The sequence below is a fragment of the Helianthus annuus genome, chromosome 13 (genome assembly GCF_002127325.2).
Source record: "Helianthus annuus cultivar XRQ/B chromosome 13, HanXRQr2.0-SUNRISE, whole genome shotgun sequence".
NCBI classification, from domain to species: domain Eukaryota; kingdom Viridiplantae; phylum Streptophyta; class Magnoliopsida; order Asterales; family Asteraceae; genus Helianthus; species Helianthus annuus.
Window position 1 is genome coordinate 172,278,228 of NC_035445.2, and position 19,837 is coordinate 172,298,064.

General features: G+C 36.4%; 2 protein-coding genes across 2 annotated transcripts; both read left to right on the forward strand.

The window, feature by feature from the left end:
- Nucleotides 1-3,367: 3,367 nt before the first annotated feature.
- LOC110900380 (serine/threonine-protein kinase BSK7) lies at nt 3,368-11,007 on the forward strand. Its single transcript, XM_022147260.2, has 11 exons — nt 3,368-4,073; nt 4,966-5,063; nt 5,522-5,739; nt 6,710-6,845; nt 8,071-8,204; nt 8,583-8,688; nt 8,762-8,847; nt 8,940-9,128; nt 9,491-9,643; nt 9,719-9,832; nt 10,503-11,007. Exons 2-11 carry the CDS (start codon nt 4,982-4,984, stop codon nt 10,758-10,760), a joined length of 1,476 nt encoding a protein of 491 aa, XP_022002952.1. The 5' UTR covers nt 3,368-4,073; nt 4,966-4,981; the 3' UTR covers nt 10,761-11,007.
- A 2,307-nt stretch (nt 11,008-13,314) lies between these two features.
- On the forward strand, nt 13,315-17,980 carry LOC110900382 (UPF0187 protein At3g61320, chloroplastic). The gene is made up of 4 exons (XM_022147261.2): nt 13,315-14,002; nt 15,819-15,986; nt 16,077-16,283; nt 17,547-17,980. The coding sequence occupies exons 1-4, from the start codon at nt 13,364-13,366 to the stop codon at nt 17,769-17,771; spliced, it is 1,239 nt and encodes a 412-aa protein (XP_022002953.1). The 5' UTR covers nt 13,315-13,363; the 3' UTR covers nt 17,772-17,980.
- The last annotated feature ends 1,857 nt before the right edge of the window (nt 17,981-19,837 follow it).

Below are 19,837 nucleotides of genomic sequence, written 5' to 3' on the forward strand. Positions count from 1 at the left end.
GAATGTGCTTGTTTGATCGATATCACGGTAAACAACTTGTTGAAATCATGTTAATTAGGAAATAGGTAATCAATAATTGTAACCGACTCACATGTAAACCGGGTATGATGAAACCAATTGCACAAAACCCTTTTGGTCGCACGAGTGAACTGTTGGACCGAATAACACGGACTGTCCGCACGGACGGACCACACCAACTGTTCCGCACGAGTTTCCGACTGGACGGATTGTCAATCCGGATGGACTGACCATCCGCACGAACCAACTGCCCGCACGAATGGTCCAATCTGGATGAACTGCCATCCGCACGGACTACACAATGTCATCCGCACGAGCTGACAGTCCGCACGGATTGCCACTCGCACGAACCGTCCATCCGGACAGAATGTTGAACCGGGCGGATTGACACCCGCACGGATTGTCCAATCCGGACGGACTGACTGTCCGCACGAACTGCCACCCGGACCATTTGCCAACCGCACGAATTGACACTTGCACAACATTATTGAATTGTTTGGGCCATGAACTTTGTATGCTGCAATTATTTAACTTTGTGTAACCATACGTGCTGTACGTGATCCGAACCTAACTTGTATAAATACCATGATAGGACGTGATTGACCATTACTTGCTACTATACTCTTTGTGTGTCTGCCGAGCAATCCAAGGTGAGTTCACACAGCCAAGGCATGGGATTCCCGGGTTGGGAATTGGGTTGGATATGTTATTGAATAAGGTGTTACTCGTACTTACGCATATACCAGACTATACACCATCGTCCTCAGATTAGTCAGGACACGTTGCGTAAAGCCTACGCAACCCAGATTATTTGCCATATGTCTCCCGGGTCGGGAGGACACGTTACGTAAAGCCTACGTAACCCAATACCATTTACTGGCTTCCAGATCGGAAGGCCACGCTGCGTAAAGCCTACGTAGCCCCACGCGTACCACTGTCCTCGGGGAAGGGCACGTCACGTAAAGCCTACGTGACCCTGTACGTTTTCCTGTTCTCGGTAAAGAAGAACACATGGTCGGAAGTTAGTCTAGTAAGTACCGTTAATGAGAAGCCCTCATTAACCAGGATGAACATGGGAAGCCCCCACCTTTAGTACACACTAGTATGGGAAGCCCCCACTAGCTATACTTATGCATTACGTTATGAACTTATTGTCTGTGAACTCGCTCAACTAGTTTGTTGATTATTTGCTGCATGCCTTGCAGGACCTTAGGTACTTTATGGAGCTTGCACAGGGAGGAGCAGGTCGTTGTGGGATTTGGATTCATGAACGTTATTCGAACTTATAATTATTTTGAGATTACATACTATGCTTCCGCTATTTAAACGATGTTTGGTTTTGGAACATCAATCATGTCAGGATGATTTACATTGATTACTTTTACTATTAAATGCTATGTTTGATATGATTGATGGCTTGATTCTGGTCAGTCACGCCTCCAAGCGGTGGTACTCCGCGTGTGGATTTTGGGGGTGTGACAGTTTGAGCTCAGAGGAACTGGGCCGGAAGCCCACACTCGGCGACGAAACATCTTGACGAAGGATCATCCTTCGTCGAACAATAGGGTGGCGAAACATCTAGATGACGAAAGACCTGAGTTTCGTCGGGTTGGGTGGTGACGAGGGGTTAGTTCATAAGTTTTCATTTAATTAACCAAACCTAATAATTCCTTACTCATTTATTAATTATGCACAAGTTGCAAACACAAGGCAAAGTATGAAAACAGAATTGTAAACCAGCAATGTGTAAAGGAAGACCTTGAAATCTCGGGTTGTCACATCATCCCCAACTTGAAAGAAATTTCGTCACGAAATTTGATTAGCAATCTCAAGAAAATGAAGCAACTGACTAGGATGACTGTGGATTTTCCTCGGATGCCACAGTTCTTTTCAAAATCATTTTTTAAACTTTTTTAAACAATTCGCTTTTTTAGTCATTAATTTTTAAAAGTGTTTCTTTTTAAACCGTTCCTTTTAGAACCATTTTTTATATCGTTCATTTTTGAAACTTTATATTCAGTTTACTTATAGCCGTTAGGGAAAAATAACTTTAGAAAATGAACGATTTAAAAAATCGATGGAATTTAAAAACGATCGATTTTAAATGAACGAGTGGTTTAAAAAACGAAGATTAAAAAAATGATGTTTATAAAAAACAAAACCTTAAAAAATAAGTTAACAAGTGTAAGCAACTAGAAAATGCACGAATTTAATAAACGAAATGTGAAAAAATAACGAATTTTGAATAAACAAATAATACAAAGAAATGGAAGATTTAAAAAAGAAATAAACCATTCTAAAAAAGTGTTTGAAAAATGAACGACATTTTGCAAACTTTTTATTAGAATGTTTTTTTTTTCAAATCTTATATTTCTTTTGTTTTTTATACACGTTGTTTTGTAAAATCTAAATAATGAACCACCTAGAAAGTGAGTAGTTTATACGTGTTTAAAAAATAAATGATTTAAAAAAATGGTATAAAATGAAGTGTTTAAAAAACTTCAAAATACATACGATTTTAAAAAGAACGATTTTAAAAAACAAATAAAAATGAAAAATTTTAAAAACGATAGATGGTTTAAACAAAATGTAAAATAAAAAAATTATTTTTAAAACGACTTTTGTAAAAATAAACTGTTAATGAAAAAACATTTTTATTTGTATATTTAAAACGAATTTTGTTAAATAATAACTGTGAAAATAACGAAATAAAAAAAAGGTTGAGTAATTACATTAATAATCTCTTAAATATTTAAAGAACTTTGTAATTATTAAAAACAACCGCTAAGGTATATAATGACCTAATTACTCTTACACTTAACTGCAAAAAAGTAACCAAGTTAGTGTTAGGGGCCAAAACCGTTATAAAATGCAACCTTCGGATCTAATATGTTAAAAGGTTTCTTTTTAGGCTGAAATGGTTAAACTGATTAAACCACAAGGGTCAAAACAATAATTTACTCTAATGGTCTTATAAATTTATAAAATATAAGATTTATTAAAACTAAAAGTATAAACTATAGAATAGAGTCTATTAAAATTCAAACTAAACCATTAAAGTTATATTATGTTTTTACTAATACTTTTAGACATGAAAAGTGAAAATTATTATTATTACTCTAGAAAAGGAAAATAAAAACTCACTAAAGTTTAAAAGAAGTTAAGTGAGCTAGAAAGATATGATACAAACCAAATAGCAAATGACACAACCATAAAAAACACCACCAAATTAATGCTTTGTTAATAGCATAGCAATAAAAATATTAAATAGGCCCCACTTGATAATTGATATTGGAAAAAAAACATTATTTTATATATTATTTAAACTTTAAATATGATGTCAATTTTTATCACAAATCAATGTGCCACTGCCACCCGCGTAAATCCACAAAAGAACAGAGTAATCCGTTCACATAAAGCAACCAACATATCACTTCATCTTTCCAAGATTTCAAAATTAAAGATTACCCATTTGTATTTCAATGCTTTTTTATACACAAGTTCATGACTTTGTGGTTAATTTTGTGTTTTCTCAAAGAAAGATCAAAACTTTCTATACAAGTTCATAACTTTATGGTTAATTTTGTGTTTTCTCAAAGAAAGATCAAAACTTTTCATTCAAGTTCATGAGTTTATGGTTAATTTTGTGTTTTTTCAAAGAAAGATCAAAACTTTTATATAAAAGTTCATGACTTTATGGTTAATTTTATGTTTTCTCAAAGAAAGATCAAATCTTTTTATGTTTCCAACAATACCCTTGTTTGATTTTCATGTTTGTTGAATTTTAATCACAGTTTTATCTGAATCTTGAAAGAAAGATAAGGTGTTATGAGCAGGGATAATAAAAGATAAAATGTGGATCTTGTGGGAAATTGGAACTAGGGTTTAGCAGAGGATTTGATTTTAAGTTTGAATTTGTAAAGATTTTATAAAAATTGAAACTTTAGTGAAAGTTCTTTTTGGGTGTGTGTGATTGGGATAAGAAAGAGGGGAGAAAGTTGACTTTTTCTTCTATCAGTTGACTTGAAGAATAAAGAGACAATTGCATAACAAAGGTATGGTTTTATCACTTTATGTTCTTTTTAGTTTTTTTTTTTTTTTTTTTTTTTTTTTTGATTTTATCTCTTTGGATTCCCATAATTAATTTTGGATGTTCATCTTTATTGATCTGTAATCAGACAAAATTGTCAACTTATTTCTTGTTTTGACCTTCCCTTATGTTTTATGTTGATTACTCAATAATAATAATTCAGTTGAATCAAGGTATGTTTATGTTTATGTGTGTGTATGCATATTATGTATATAATTAGGGCTGTTCATAAAGCTCGCGACTCGTAGCTCGGCTCGTAGCTTGCTCGAAAGAAGCTCGAGAAAAACTAGCTAAAAAACTCAATTTGAGATGACGTGAACCAAGCTGGCTCATTTTGTAACCAAGCCCAGCTCGAGCTAAGCTCGGGTCAGCCCATGGCTCGGCTCGTTGGCTCGTTCTTAGGCTTAACTCACCGCCTGAATTAATTTCGAGCTTGAGCTCGACCCCACCCTGGCTCGACTCGTTTACAGCCCTATATATAATACAGCTGGAATTTATCTAGGATGAATGTAAGATTTGATATGGATATGTGTTTAATTTGTTGAGTTGAATATGCTAAAAATGAGTCAACTTTTATTTTCTTGATTCAAAAGTCAAACTATAAATTCTTAAATATAGATTCAATATTTTTTCTAATAATTTCTATATAATTAAGTGTAGTTAATCACTTAAATCATTTTTTGTAATGAAAAGACAACCAGTAATAATGTCAATTTTCAAAGTTAAAATGTGTGATGCAGAAAAGTCAACATAGAAGAAGACCTTATCTAGGACTACTGACTAGATACATCCAATCTAAACTCAAATGATGTTACATACATTAAAGTTCTTTCATTTGTATAATTTTCTTCATGTAGCAAGCATTTTTCCAACATGGGTTCTCTTTGCACCAAGCTTCTTCCTTGTTGTCTAGCTTCATCGCAAGATTCATCGGTTACCGAAGATCCGAAAGCTGGTATGTATTCAGCATAATGGTTTGTTAATCTCTTGTTAATTCATGTATAAATCAATATATAGGAGGTGGTCAAAGGGGATTTTATTTTGAATTTTACAGAATAATCGGTTCTTGTCTAGAGTTCAGCGTGTGGTCCACAGCAACTTTTCGACCCCTCAAGGGCGAGGCTTTGTTTTTAGTAGATTAGGGTTTTCTATTCAGAAAGGGATGGCGGTGCAGTTTGTTGCTCGTCTACCTGCTATCCTTATGTAATTTGCCCAAATTATTGGAATGAAATATATTTTAAGATTAAAAAAAAAAATTAACTAAATTTAGGATGAAGGTTGTAACCACTTGATTCTGGCAACAGTTTTTTTTTTTTTTTTTTTTTTTTTTTTTTTTTTTTTTAATTTTTACCGTTTTGACCCATGAGCAATAAGTTATAACCCAAACTGACCCGTATGTTATAATTACTGCAGGGAACAAGGATGAGGATGCGAGTGACCCGAATGCATTTAAAGAATTCACATTGGAGCAACTTAAAAACGCGACATCTGGTTTCGCTGTTGAGAACATTGTTTCTGAGCATGGTGAAAAGGCTCCAAATGTCGTTTATAAAGGGAAGCTCGAGAATCAAACGCGGATAGCTGTAAAGCGGTTTACTGGATCTGCTTGGCCTGATGCTCGACAATTTTTGGTACTATGTCAAACTTGCTCGGTTTCTAGTTGTGTTATGTTTTGCTCATTGTGTGGTAAATCAAATATTTTCTGTTAGATCCTTAAACAAAAGTTTTCTAATTTCATGCATTTTAATAGAATGAGTAAATTGTTATTTTCATCCCTGAGGTTTGGTCACTTTTGCGACTTTCATCCAACGGTTTGTATTTCAGCATCGGAGTCCTCGTGATTTCAAAATCTTGTCATTTTCGTCCCCAAGGGCTAGGGGTGTAAACAAGCCCAGAGGCTCGAGAGCTACTTGTGATCGGCTCGGTTAAAAGCTCGAACGAGCCGAGCCTTAACGAGCCCGAGCTCGAGCCTGAAATACAAAGCTTGTTTAGGCTCACGAGCCTAAACGAGCCTATAAAAAATTTTATTTTTTTTATATATAATATATTAATAATGATGATAACATTGAAGAGCCGAGCTTTGGCTCGTTTAAGCGATGTTCAACTAAGCTCGAGCCGAGCTTTTAGCTCGTTTAAGGTTGTTCTCAAAATCGTTCGAGCCGAGTCAAGCCGAGCTCGAGCTTTGGGTTTTACTCGCGAGCTGAGCTCGAGCTCAAAGAAGTAGGCTCGAACCGAGCTCGAGCTTCATAAAAACTTAACGAGCCGAGCTCGGGCTCGGCCCGGCTCGTTTACACCCCTACCGAGGGCCAAACCTCGATGGACGAAAGTCGCAACAAATTGCCAAACCTTAGGGATGAAAATGACAAGATTTTGAAACCACGAGGACCCAGATGAGAAAAATCAAACCTTTGGATGGAAGTCGCAAAAAGTGGTCAAACCTCAGGGACGAAAATGACAATTTACTCTAATAGAATTTTAAGTCTTTAAATATGTTGTTTTGGCATAAAGTGATTTTACTTCCTATTCGAGGTTTACTTGTACTCATAACGAGTATGGACCGTTATTAATTAGAACTTGAGAATGTTATGTTTAAAACATCAGGAAGAAGCAAGATCTGTGGGGCAGCTGCATAACGTTCGGCTGGCGAATCTTCTTGGTTGCTGCTACGAAGATGACGAGAGGCTACTTGTTGCTGAATACATGCCCAATAACACACTCGCCAAACATCTTTTTCACTGTAAGGACGTCCCCGCCTCTTTGTTATTGTTTTACACGTGGCGAATTGGGCGGGTTAGGTAATGGGTCAAGACGGTTAATATTTAGGTGGGTCAAGACGGACCATGTCGGGTTGACCTGTTAATAAATTTAGTCCTTAAAAAACTGGTATTCAAATAATGATCCAATTTTTCTTTTAATTAAAACAAGAGTAAAATGTCATTTTCGTCCCTGAGGTTTGACCAGTTTTGCGACTTTCGTCCAAAGGTTTGTTTTTCCGCATCTGGATCCAAAAGGTTTAAAATCTTGCCATTTTCATCCGACTCGTAAACTTCATCCATTTTATTCTGTTAATTCAGGAATATTTTTGTCTTTTTTGTTAACTTAAAGGGTACTTCGGTATTTTAAACAAGGCGGACCCAAGGCAAGCCGTGGGTGGGCGGGCGCCCCCCGTAAATTTTTTTTTTGTGTATTTTATAGGCAAAAATCCCGATCGCACCCCTTGAAAATTTGGTTAAACCCTTCATTCGCACCCCCATGAAATAATTTCTGGGTCCACCACTGATTTTAAATACTTGTACATTACGCTAAATGCTTGTACATAAAGTGAAAAAGACCGAATTGCCCTTTAAGTTAACAAAAAAGACAAAAATACCCTTGACTTAACTGAGAAAAAAATGGATGGAGTTAACGAGCCGGATGAAAATGGCAAGATTTCAAACCTTTTGGATCCAGATGCGGAAAAAAAACCTTTGGACGAAAGTCGCAAAACTTGTCAAACCTCAGGGACGAAAGTGGCATTTTACTCTTAAAACAATGTGGGAGGTTTGTAAACACATGAGTATGCATTTCGTAATCTTTAAACCGTTTGTTCTGTTGGACCCCTTTTGTTAGTTAAGTTTTTAGTTTTACCTGTTAGCAACAAAGATGACCCATTAACTAACTGGGGTAGCCCTGTTGGCCACCGACACCCACCTCTTCCCAGAGGTACCGGGTTCGAGTCTTGGGAGTTGCATAAGTTGCCCAGGGTAAGAACTCGGCATGGGGAAGTCACTGCGGAGCTAGCTTGGTCGGGTAGCGGCTCCCGGAGTGAGATCACTCTGGCGGTTGGGAGGACCGTGCATTATCCCCCCCCCCCCACACACACACACACAACAAAGATGACCCATTTCACCAAACATGTTGAAATTTCCCCCTTTGTTTCTTGTAATATAGTGGCTTACAAAGTATAATCTCCATTAATCTAGGGGAATCACAACCGATGAAATGGGCGATGAGGTTACGCGTTGTTCTACATCTTGCAGAAGCTCTTGAATATTGTACGAGTAAAGGTCGTGCTCTTTATCATGACCTCAACGCTTACCGTGTCTTGTTTGACGAGGTAAAGTTTTGATTTTTTTTTTCTAAAAATATTTGCTAGATCCATTTAAGAGTTAATTACTGTTTTCGTCCCTGTGGTTTATCAAAAATCACTATTTCAGTCCATTAGTTTAAAAATTGCGATTTCAGTCCCTGTGGTTTCACTTTCATAACCATTTCAGTCCACATTTTAACCATTTCAGTCCCTGTACTAACAGAATAAATGGATTGAAAGGTTACAAAAGTGAAACCACAGGGACTGAAATGGTTACGAAAGTGAAACCACAGGGACTTAAATCGCAATTTTTAAACTAATGGACTGAAATAGGGATTTTTGACAAACCACAGGGACGAAAACAGTAATTAACTCTCCATTTAATTATGCATTAAACTCCTACAGGAAGGTAATCCAAGACTTTCGTGTTTCGGGCTTATGAAGAATAGCAGGGATGGGAAAAGTTATAGTACTAATCTTGCATTTACACCACCCGAGTATTTGAGGACTGGTATGCTTATATTCGTTGAAGGGTATTTTAGTAATTTGTCAAGTATCGACAACCTTGCGTGTTTCTTTCGTAGGGAGGGTGACGCCAGAAAGCGTCATATATAGTTTCGGGACTCTTTTGCTTGATCTTCTTAGTGGGAAACATATACCTCCTAGCCATGTAAGTATATGCGTTTTGACTAATTATGAACCCGTTATCCGCATTTAATATTATCGTGTTTTATATCTTTGACTTTTGGTATGTTGACTTAGGCTCTTGACTTAATAAGGGACCGAAACCTTCAAATGCTTACGGATTCATGTCTAGAGGGACAATTCTCTAATGATGATGGAACCGAGTTGGTGCGTTTGGCTTCTCGTTGTTTACAATATGAACCCCGAGAGCGTCCAAATCCAAAATCGGTAGTGGCTGCTCTTATTTCTCTTCAAAAGGAGACCGAGGTTAGTTTGGTATTTTTTCCTTGTTAAAAATGCCGGCATTTTTTTGCCATCGCATCGTTGGTTGTTCATCAACATAAGTGTCAACTTCATTTGACGATCAAAACGGGTTCATGTTAGAACAAGACATTTGTTAGCATCAACGGATACTATCTTACATTTTAGGAGGTTGTATGCATTAAAAATAGACTCTCTGTCCGTTTCCCTTTTAGCTAATTTTTTTATTTGACCAAGTTGACCCGTTTAAGATAACACAAACCAAATCAATGTTTTATAAAAATTACATGTGTTTGGGATCGATGATGTCTTGAAAATTGCTTGGGCTCGACGTTTTATATAAAAATTACTTCTTTTTTTACATTTAGGTTCCTTCATACACTTTAATGGGAATTCAAACAACTACTTCGTTCTCACCTCGATCTCCACTTGGTGAAGCTTGTTTAAGAATGGATTTTACTGCAATTCATGTGGTCATGGAAAAGCTTTCGTATAAAGACGACGAAGGACAAACAACCGAGGTTTAGTCGTCGATTTACCCTTTTGTTCTTGAAAATGATCAAAAATGTTAATAATAATTTTATTTACATTTTCAGCTCTCATTTCAAATGTGGACTGATCAAATGCAAGAGTCACTAAACTCGAAAAAGAAGGGTGATGCTGCATTTCGACACAAAGACTTTACAACCGCAATTCAGTGCTATACCCAAGTATTTTTCTTACATACATACATACTCGTATGCATACCGCATACGCTTGAGAAAGTCCATATAAGAACCACAAAGAAACTTGAGTAAAAATAACTAATCATGATGGAAAACTTTTCTTCACATGTTATTATATTATAATTCACATGAAAATAAATTATAATTCACATGGGAAGAAATCCAATTTCTTGATTTATATAATTTTATGGCCCATAGTTGTTCTTTTAAGGTTTTTTTTTTTTTTTTTTTTTTTTTTTTTTGTGGTTCTAGAATGAGTTAATTACTATTTTCGTCCCTGTGGTTTGTCAAAAATCACTATTTCAGTCCATTAGTTTAAAAATTGTGATTTCAGTCCATGTGGTTTCACTTTCGTAACTATTTCAGTCTCTGTGGTTTCACTTTCGTAACCATTTCAATCCATTTATTCTGTAAGTACAGGGACTAAAATGGTTACGAGGTGGACTGAAATGGTTACGAAAGTGAAACCACAGGGACTGAAATCGCAATTTTTAAACTAATAGACTGAAATAGTGATTTTGACAAACCACAGGGACGAAACAGTAATTAACTCTTCTAGAATCAACAAGCCCCTACATATACATATACTTATACACTTACATATAGTTGAATTCTTGTAAGTTGTAAACAATGTATCGATTTCTTTTCTTTGCAGTTCATTGAACATGGACCAACGGTATCTCCAACTGTATACGCTAGGCGTAGTTTATCTTACCTTATGAACGACATGCCTCAAGAGGCGTTAAGTGATGCCATGCAAGCGCAAGTCATCTCACCCGTGTGGTACATTGCTTCATATCTACAAGCCGCCGCACTTTTCGCCCTTAAAATGGAAACCGAAGCCCATGTGGCACTTAAGGAGGGTGCCACCCTTGAAGCCAAGAAAACCGGACTCACTACACATGGACAATGACCAAGTTGTTGCCGTTGTAGCATACTGTAAATCTTTGGTATTTATACTGGATCTTTGTATCTTTTAAATGAAGTATGAGATTGAGAACCGATGAAAGATGGTTCGGTTCCTTCGTATGTGTCGAAATGACGCTTTTGCCCTTGGGTTTTATGTTGATTTTTTTGGTTACATGGTTCTGATAGTAAAGCAAGCAAGAACTCACATTTGTAGTTTGTTTACATAATGAACATTTTTCCCTCTCTTTGTTTCTTGGTTTTTCAGCTTTATTTGGTATTCTATAACTTTTAAAAGTGTAAAAAAGTGTTGTACACACTTTTTGTATCATATATTTTAAATTTTTTATACAAACCGCAACACATTTGGAGTCATCTGCGGTACCACTCTTACACAGTTCAGTAGCGGAACTAGAACTTCTAACAAGGGTCATCATAAGCTTTTTTTTAGCTCTACTGGTCACAGCTAGGTGGTCCAATCACATTATCCTTTTTTAAAGTTTAAGATTGTATATTAATATATAAAAATTCAACAAATTTCGAAGACTGGGGTCAGTACTCAGTAGATCCTCTTGAACCCCTTTGGCTTTGTCCCTGCCTTCCGTATCCGTCTCCACCGGTTTGTTATGGAGTATGTAAGCTAAAAGGCGTCTCGAACTTTTTTGGGACCTAAAGAGAATAACAATTTTGGAGCCCTTTTCGTTAAAAAAATTCAAAATAAGTTTCTTTTGATTCCATATCTAACAATCCCAAAACCCATGTTACTTATATAGTTATATATAACTTCTTCTTCTAGAATTTGAGCGCCCTACGAAAATAAAAACCCAAAACTCTTGCTTTATTTCACTGCTCTAAAACCACCCTCAAGTTACCTAGAGCATAGTCACAGAATTCGCCCAAAATAGCACGAATTTCGAATTGGTACATTTCGTATGGTACGGAATTCGTATACGACCCAATTCGCTATCAATTCCCGAATTTAGGGTTTGATTCGTCGTTTCAATTTGTTCATTTGGATCGTTCCAATTCGTGTTTCCAGAGCTTCAGCTTCAACTTCAACTGAAGCCACTACAAGGTGATTCGACCACATTGAATTATCGACCAAATAGCAAATCTCGACAGAGAATCCTGGTGCCGGTGCTGCAATATCGGCAGGAAAGAAGAAGGAGAATAGCAGATGTGCGTAACTTGGGTTTCAGCTTTAGGTTTAAATAAGTTTAGAAACTTTTAACATTTAACCCCTCCATCTTTTACTACTTTATATTTAGTCTGTAAAGCTTTAAATTTTTACATATAAAGTGTAAAACTAGTTGTTTTATTTTAACATTTAACCCCCTCTATCTTCACTAGTTTACATTTGGTCTTCAAATTTATAAGTTTATACACAAAAATATAAATGAACATTATAAATGGTACACCGTATCGGAATAGCATACCGGATCGTACCGAAATGAACCTACCCCGTCTGTACCGAATTCACGCTATCTAGCGAATCGCGAACCCGAACTGCATACCCAAACCGGAGCGAACCACGAATTAGGTGACTATGACCTAGAGTCCTAGACATCACAAATGATTTTGTTCAACATAATTTTCTCGTTTTGTGAACAATTAAATATTATTTAACTTACTTTATATTTCAATAACAAAATTTAAAATCACTCAAAAGAAAATATCATATCATACCATAATACTAGCTACCTAACCACTAAAGTGTTCAAATCAACCAACATTTAACACTGTTCAACACCAAAGCTGATCATCATTATATTCCACTTTGGTAGTAGTAGGTAACCTCAAAATTATCCCCTATTCCCCTAATAATTTTATCACCACACAAGTGCCACATTAAAAAAAAAAAAAAAAACTAATTGAATTAGTGTTCAGTTAGTTTGGAAGAGCAAGAGGAAAATAGGTTGAAAGTCATGTGATACAAATCGAAAGTTGAAAATGCTAAAATTTATGAAAATTGAAGTTATCTAAATCCAATAGAGTTAAATGCCATTTTAGTCCATGTGGTTTGGGTCATTTTGCCAGTTTAGTCCAAAGGTTTTATTTTTTCACATGTGGGTCCAAAAAGGTTTCAACGTTGACATTTTAGTCCACTTGGTTAACTTCATCTATTATTTCTGTTAACGAGAAGAACAATTCAATCATTTTATATGTAATTCTGTTAACTAGAAGGGCAATTCGACCATATAAAATGACCGAATTATCCTTCTCGTTAACAAAAATAATGAATGAAGTTAACCCAATGAACTAAAATGGCAACAGTGAAACCTTTAACCCACAAATAAAAAATAAAACTTTTTCACTAAATTGACAAAATGACTTAAACCACAGGGACTAAAATGACATTTAACTCGTTACCTAACCCCTAATCAACTAACTTTTAACCACCCATATGAAGTTGATTGTCAAAATTGTACAGTTAGGTAGTTGGTAACCTCAAAATTATCCCTTAATTTATAATTAATTAAAAAAATATTTAGAAAAAATTCTCATTCACACAACAACTGCTTTTAACCACCCTGCACTCCACTCCCCTCAAACTTCTTCTCAACATGTTCTTCTTCTTCTTCTTCTTCCTTCAAACCCTAATTTCCCCAAATGACAACCCTCAAACCCCCATTTCAAACCCTAAATTCCCAATTCAAACTCCAAATCCCCCTCAAACTCTCCCCCAAAACCTCCAAAATCCTCTGTTCTCAAAACCCTAACCACCAACCCCCACCAAAACCCATTACAATCCTCTCAATTCTCCGATCAATCCCCGATTGGGCCGACGGGATTAAAGAACGGCGTATGAAACAACCACGCCCACTCTACAAACACTCCGACTGGATCCGTCACCGGAGCTCCGTACGCCACCTTAGACATTTACTATCTAGTCTCAATTCTAGGGTTATACTGTCGTTAGTCCCGCCGGTGATTGCGTTTACGTCGGTGGCGGCGGTGGTGGCGAGTTATAACACGGCGGTGGTGTGGCATTTGTTGCCGGAGGTGTTTCCGGTGCTTAGAGCGTCGAGTTTGCCGTACCAGTTGACGGCGCCGGCGTTGGCGTTGTTGTTGGTGTTTAGAACCGAGGCGTCGTATTCGCGGTTTGAGGAAGGGAGGAAGGCGTGGAGTAAGGTGGTTTCGGGGACGAATGACTTTGCTAGGCAGGTGATGGTTAGTGTGGAGGAGGAGGATTGTTTGGTTAAGACTGCGCTTTTGCAGTATATTATGGCGTTTCCGGTTGCGCTTAAGGTTTGTAATTGATTAGTAGGATGGTAACGAAATAAACCTGAAATGGGACGGGTATGAGATTAGATTTAAAAAATTTCATGGTGTGAGATAGGTATGGTATTAACTATTAAGAGATACCTGACCCGATTACCCGAAAGAAACATGCATACCTGTTTACCCGAGCCATAGTGTAAACATTTTTTTATTATATTTTTATGTCTACTAATCCGGTATTTTTAGTATATTATAGAGTTAATTACTGTTTTCGTCCCTGTGGTTTGTTAAAAATCACTATTTCAGTCCATTAGTTTAAAAATTGCGATTTCAGTCCCTGTGGTTTCACTTTCGTAACCATTTCAGTCCCTATGGTTTCACTTTCGTAATCATTTCAATCCATTTATTCTGTAAGTACAGGGACTGAAATGGTTACGAAGTGGACTAAAATGGTTACGAAAGTGAAACCACAGGGACTGAAATCGCAATTTTTAAACTAATGGACTGAAATAGTGATTTTGAAAAACCACAGGGACGAAAACAGTAATTAACTCTATATTATATATATCTCTAGTTTTCTTAGGTAATAAAATTATATGAAAGTTAAAATGGTAGAAAGTGTATTTGAAAATCTATACGAGTAATTTTTAACAAACCAACTATTATATACTATATACGGGTATTTGGGCATGGGACGTATGGAATTAGTTTTAAAAGTTTTCATGGCGATGGGACCGGTATGGTTTTAGGTGATGCCTGACTCATAGTTTTCAATAGCGAGTGTACTGATCGCTATAGTGCGCTACGTAGTGTATAGGTCTAGGCTCGCTATTCGGGTTGTTGCGATAGATAGCGATAATAGCGACACTTTTTTTTAATATAAATAGCAATTAAATATAGCTATAAAATAACTGGATTTTTTGTTTTGGTTTAATATACATGTAAAATAGCATATATAATATACGTATAAAATTTTTAGATTTTTTTCTAGTGTATCGCTATTTATAAAACAGCCGCCCGCTATTTATCGCTATTCGCCCTTAGCAACTATCTGTTTACCTGAGCTATACCTCCCGTAAACATTTTTTTTTTATTTTTATTTAATTTTATTGTCTAGGTAATCTACTAAAATTTAGTAGATTACCTAGACAATAAAATTAGGGATGAGCAAGTGGTATCAAATACCGATCCCATCCCGATCCCGATAATACCATACCGAAGCGGTTTCGGTACCGGTTTCGGTATCCACTTTTAGGTTTTTTCGGTATCGGTACGGTATGGTATCGGTATAATACCGAATTTTACCCTCAAAATACCGACACCGTACCGACACCGTACCGAACCGACGTATTTCGGTATCGGTATCGGTACCTACTTTTCACAAAATTCGGGATCGGGATTTGTCGGTATCGGGACGGTATGGTATGGTATCGGGATTTGCCCATCTACTAATCGACTCATTTTAGTTTATATATTTTTAAATTTCTTTTGTAATAAAATTATACTAAAATTAACATAGTAAGAAATGCATATCAAAATCCGTACTTAACATAATAGGAAATGTATATCAAAAGCCGAACATGTATTTTTTTTTTACAAATAACTAGTATACCCAATACCTGACAAGATTTGGGCCGGGTATAGGACACGGTTTCACTATCTCTTTTTGAACGACCAACAAAAGATTTATACAATATTGGGTATTGGACAGTGATTATCAATACCCGGGCCCAAATCCGTTCAGTTGTTATTACCCTATAATGACAAGTAGTTTTTAGTCATATATATGTTTGGGATCTTGTAGTTGAGCAAGTTATTAAGAATCTTTAAGCTTTGAATGCAGTGCCATTTGGTTTACGAATCTGATATTGGAAGAGAGCTTCAAGATCTGCTTGAGGATGATGATCTTGAAATACTTCTCGGTTCAAATCATCACCCGCGCTGCCTTATCCAGTTCATCTCTCAAAGTATGAAGCTGCTTGATTTAGAGGAGACAAAGCGGACTTTATTGGTAAATTGACTAAACTCTAACCGAGAAGTTATAGATTTGACCGAAAGTCAAATGGTATACGATAGTAAATGTTTGTACATGAAATCGCAGGAATCGAAAGTTACTTGTTTACATGAAGGTATCGGTGTTTGTGAACAAATTGTGGGCATTCCCATCCCTCTTTCTTACACACGTTTGACTTCAAGATTTCTTGTGTTATGGCATCTTACACTCCCGATTATACTCTGGGATGATTGTAACTGGATTGTGGTTCCCGCTACATTTGTTAGTGCGGCTTCTTTATTCTGCATCGAAGAGGTCTCTCTCTCTCTCTCTCTCTTTGACTCTTGATGGTTAAAACTTAAAAGAACTAATTTTTCAATTGAAACTAGTTGACTTATCAAGTTTAAGATTGTCATATATCGATTCCGTTTGAAACTTCGTCCCAATGTGTTCCTGTTTGCAGTAAAATACACGGATAGTCCCTGTGGTTTGGTGAAATTTCACCTTTAGTCCTCAACTTTTCAAAATTACACTTTTAGTCCCTGTGGTTTGACAAGTTGTTACTCGGATACTCCCCAAAGCGGGTGGAGGTTAGTTTTTCTAGTTAAGTGGGTGTGAAATGACAAGGACTATCCGAGTAACAACTTGTCAACCCATAGGGGCTATCCGAGTAACAACTTGTCAAACCACAGGGACTATCCGAGTAAGGGGCTGTTTGTTTACCTCTTAATGAGGCTCTTAATGGTCCAGACCTCTTACTGGTTCAGCACTTAATGGTTCAGACTGTTTGTTTCACGAGCAGATGTCTGAATGGTTCAAACATTTGCCTCTGAATGGTTAAGATTTATACAGAGTCTGAATGGTTAAGACCTCTAATCTGAATTGGTCAGACATTTGCCTCTGAACGGTTAAGCATTATACAGGCTCTTAATCATTCAGACCTCTTACTGGTTCAGCACTTAATGGTTCAGACCTCTTACTGATTCAGCACTTAACCATTCAGATGTTGGCAAACAGCCCCTAACCTTCATCCGCTTTAGGGGCTATCCAAGTAACAACTTGTCAAACCATAGGGACTAAGAGTGTAATTCTAAAAAGTTGAGGACTAAAGGTGAAATTTCACCAAACCACAGGACTATCCGTGCATTTTACTCTAATTTTAATATAGGTTATCGTAATTCGGGATGGAAATAGAAAGGATGCATTTTTATATCATTTCTGTTGACTTCAAAAGTCAAACACTGTGTTTTTCAATTTCTATTTATTTAATTTTGGTATATAAGGATAATGTAGATATATCTTGATTCGGGTATTTGCGGGTGAGAGTTATAAACTTATAATAACTGGATAGTAGATAACATTGCATTTTTATATCTTTTCTGTTGACTTCATAGGTCAACATTGCATTTAATGGATCACATTGCACACTGGATACAAGAAATTGCTAGATGTAGCGTAAATGCGTAATAATCAAATATGTGGTTGAAAATTGAAACATTACTAACCAATTCTGAAGTGTTTATCAATCAATTTGACTTTTAAAGTCAAACATGAACCTTATTAGATGATAATTTGTAGGTGGGAGTTCTCATTGAAGAGCCTTTTCAGATGCTTTCTCTAGACGAGCTCTGCATTCGCGTGTGTGAAAATGTACAAGAGGCGATGACAAGCGAGAAGAAGATTCAAGAAACTTTACTTATGAAAAAAGAGGCTGCATCTAGGGACCCATCGTTAAACGGGCACCCAACATCTGGCAATGAACAAAAGACTCGATCTAACAGTATCAGTCCGTCATCAAGATAAGTGATTAAGTGTTTACAAACTTGTCTGCTATTCGTGGTTCTCTGAGACCCGTTATCACACTTTGGCTTCTTATCACACGAAAATAACGGAAATGTTGAATGTCCTAAAAGAATGTCCTGTTGTAGTCATGGGTTTGTATATGGTTAGTATTTTTGTTAGTAAACAATTTAGTTCTTCATGAAAAGAAATGTGCTTGTGTTTGAATGCAAGTACACACAGTGGCGGATCTAGAAAAAACTTAAAGGGGCAACGTTCTATAAAAAGGAGCAGCGAAATCGGAAAAACGTCAAATTTTTCCAAAATTTACACTAATTTTACACTACCACCGGAGCGTCAAGGGGCAACGGGGGTTGCCCCTTGTTCTATGCTAGGTCCGCCCCTGAGTACACAGGATGGCAAAATCCTCTCAACTAATCGGGTGATCAAATATATTATTAATATTAATAAGTAATTTGCATATATGATGATTACTTGTATTCTTGTATATTTGCATATATGTTGCTTACTGATGACTTATCTGCCTACTGCTACGTGATTTACTTACCCGTTTTTCGTCTATCTGTCTGTTGGTTGTTTTGGAGCCGGGGGTCTCTCAGGAAACAGCCTCTCTATTCTTGAATAGAGGAAAGGTTTGCCTACATCCCACCTCCCCCAGACCCTACCAATAGTCTGCTATTTGTGGGATATACTGGGTATAGTTGTTGTTGTTGCAATAAGTAATATACTAACTAACAACAAAAGGTATGCTTATTGCACAACTAGTGACGGTAAGAATAACTTAAATAGTTGGTTCCATGGTCCTATGTGGCAATCATGACTCAAACCGCCATCCCCATACCCATAGCCGCATTATATGAAGGAACATGATGGAATGGTTGGTGATAAAACTTCAATACATACATATTTCAATTCGTTGTAGACAGTTCGGCTCAACCTATTCCAGATAGATTTCCAGGGTCTAAAACGGACCTTAATACCAGGGCCTTTTGTAATATAAATAAGAGTAAATTGCAATTTACGTCTTTAAGTTTAAGCTAAATTGCAGGCATTGTTCTTTAACTAACGAAATTACATTGGATGTCCTTTATGTTATTGATTCTTATCAGGCGATGTCCTTTTGCCATATCTAGCTAATATTTTTCTGTTAACTCTTGACACGCGCCACTCACATGAGGGCACAATGGTCAATTTCACTCGATATCTTGAGTAAATTGCATTTTACGTACTTTAAATTTCAACCTAATTTCAGGCGTCGTTCTTTAGTCCGTTGTAATTTTGTTAGTTATAGGACAACGCTTGATATTTAGTTGAAACTTAAAGGACGTAAAATGCAATTTAGCTAGATACTAAGTGAAAATCACCATTATGCCCTCATGCGAGTGACACGTGTTGAGAGTTAACATAAAAACTAACTGGGTTAGGGCAAAAGGACAACGCCTGATAAGACACCTTAACATAAAGAACATCTAATGTAATTTCATTAGTTAAGGATGTCGTTTGCAATTTGGCTTAAACTTAAAGGACGTAAATTGCAACTTAGTTTATAAATAATTAGTTTGCTTACAATACTAATAATGACTTAACATAATTACCGAGTTTAACATTGATATAAATTGCAAACAAACTGGTCGTATTGGAATCCGAAGTGGGTTATGGTACAATAGCCCCTTAACATGCGACCGGTACGCGATTTAATTACGCATGTTCTTTTGTAAATTACGCACGTTATAATTTTCAAACCCTAGTTACGCATGAAAAAGAAATCACGTATGGTCAAAAACATAAAATCACCCGTGAGTTGTTTCAACCCTAATTACGCAACATACATTATATAACACTTAGAATATAGATGAAAATTTATAATGTAGTAGTTCTTTTCATTATTTGACAGCCAATGTTAATGGGCGATGCATCATAGCTACTAATTATCGGATCTCTATCTAGAGATTGTCTCTTTAGTTTTTGTTAAAGACAATTCATTGTAATATCATCACTACTACAAAAACACACATCTATAACATTAGAGTATACGTAAATAAAGAAATATATATATATTTTTATAAAAT

Excerpts from the sequence above, each read along its gene's own strand:
- LOC110900380 (XM_022147260.2), top strand. The coding sequence starts at position 4,982 with ATGGGTTCTCTTTGCACCAAGCTTCTTCCTTGTTGTCTAGCTTCATCG. Across the intron at positions 5,740-6,709 it reads CTGATGCTCGACAATTTTTG|GAAGAAGCAAGATCTGTGGG; the intron begins GTACTATGTCAA and ends TTAAAACATCAG. Across the intron at positions 9,129-9,490 it reads CTCTTCAAAAGGAGACCGAG|GTTCCTTCATACACTTTAAT; the intron begins GTTAGTTTGGTA and ends TTTTACATTTAG.
- LOC110900382 (XM_022147261.2), top strand. The coding sequence starts at position 13,364 with ATGACAACCCTCAAACCCCCATTTCAAACCCTAAATTCCCAATTCAAA. Across the intron at positions 14,003-15,818 it reads CGTTTCCGGTTGCGCTTAAG|TGCCATTTGGTTTACGAATC; the intron begins GTTTGTAATTGA and ends CTTTGAATGCAG. Across the intron at positions 15,987-16,076 it reads AGACAAAGCGGACTTTATTG|GAATCGAAAGTTACTTGTTT; the intron begins GTAAATTGACTA and ends ATGAAATCGCAG.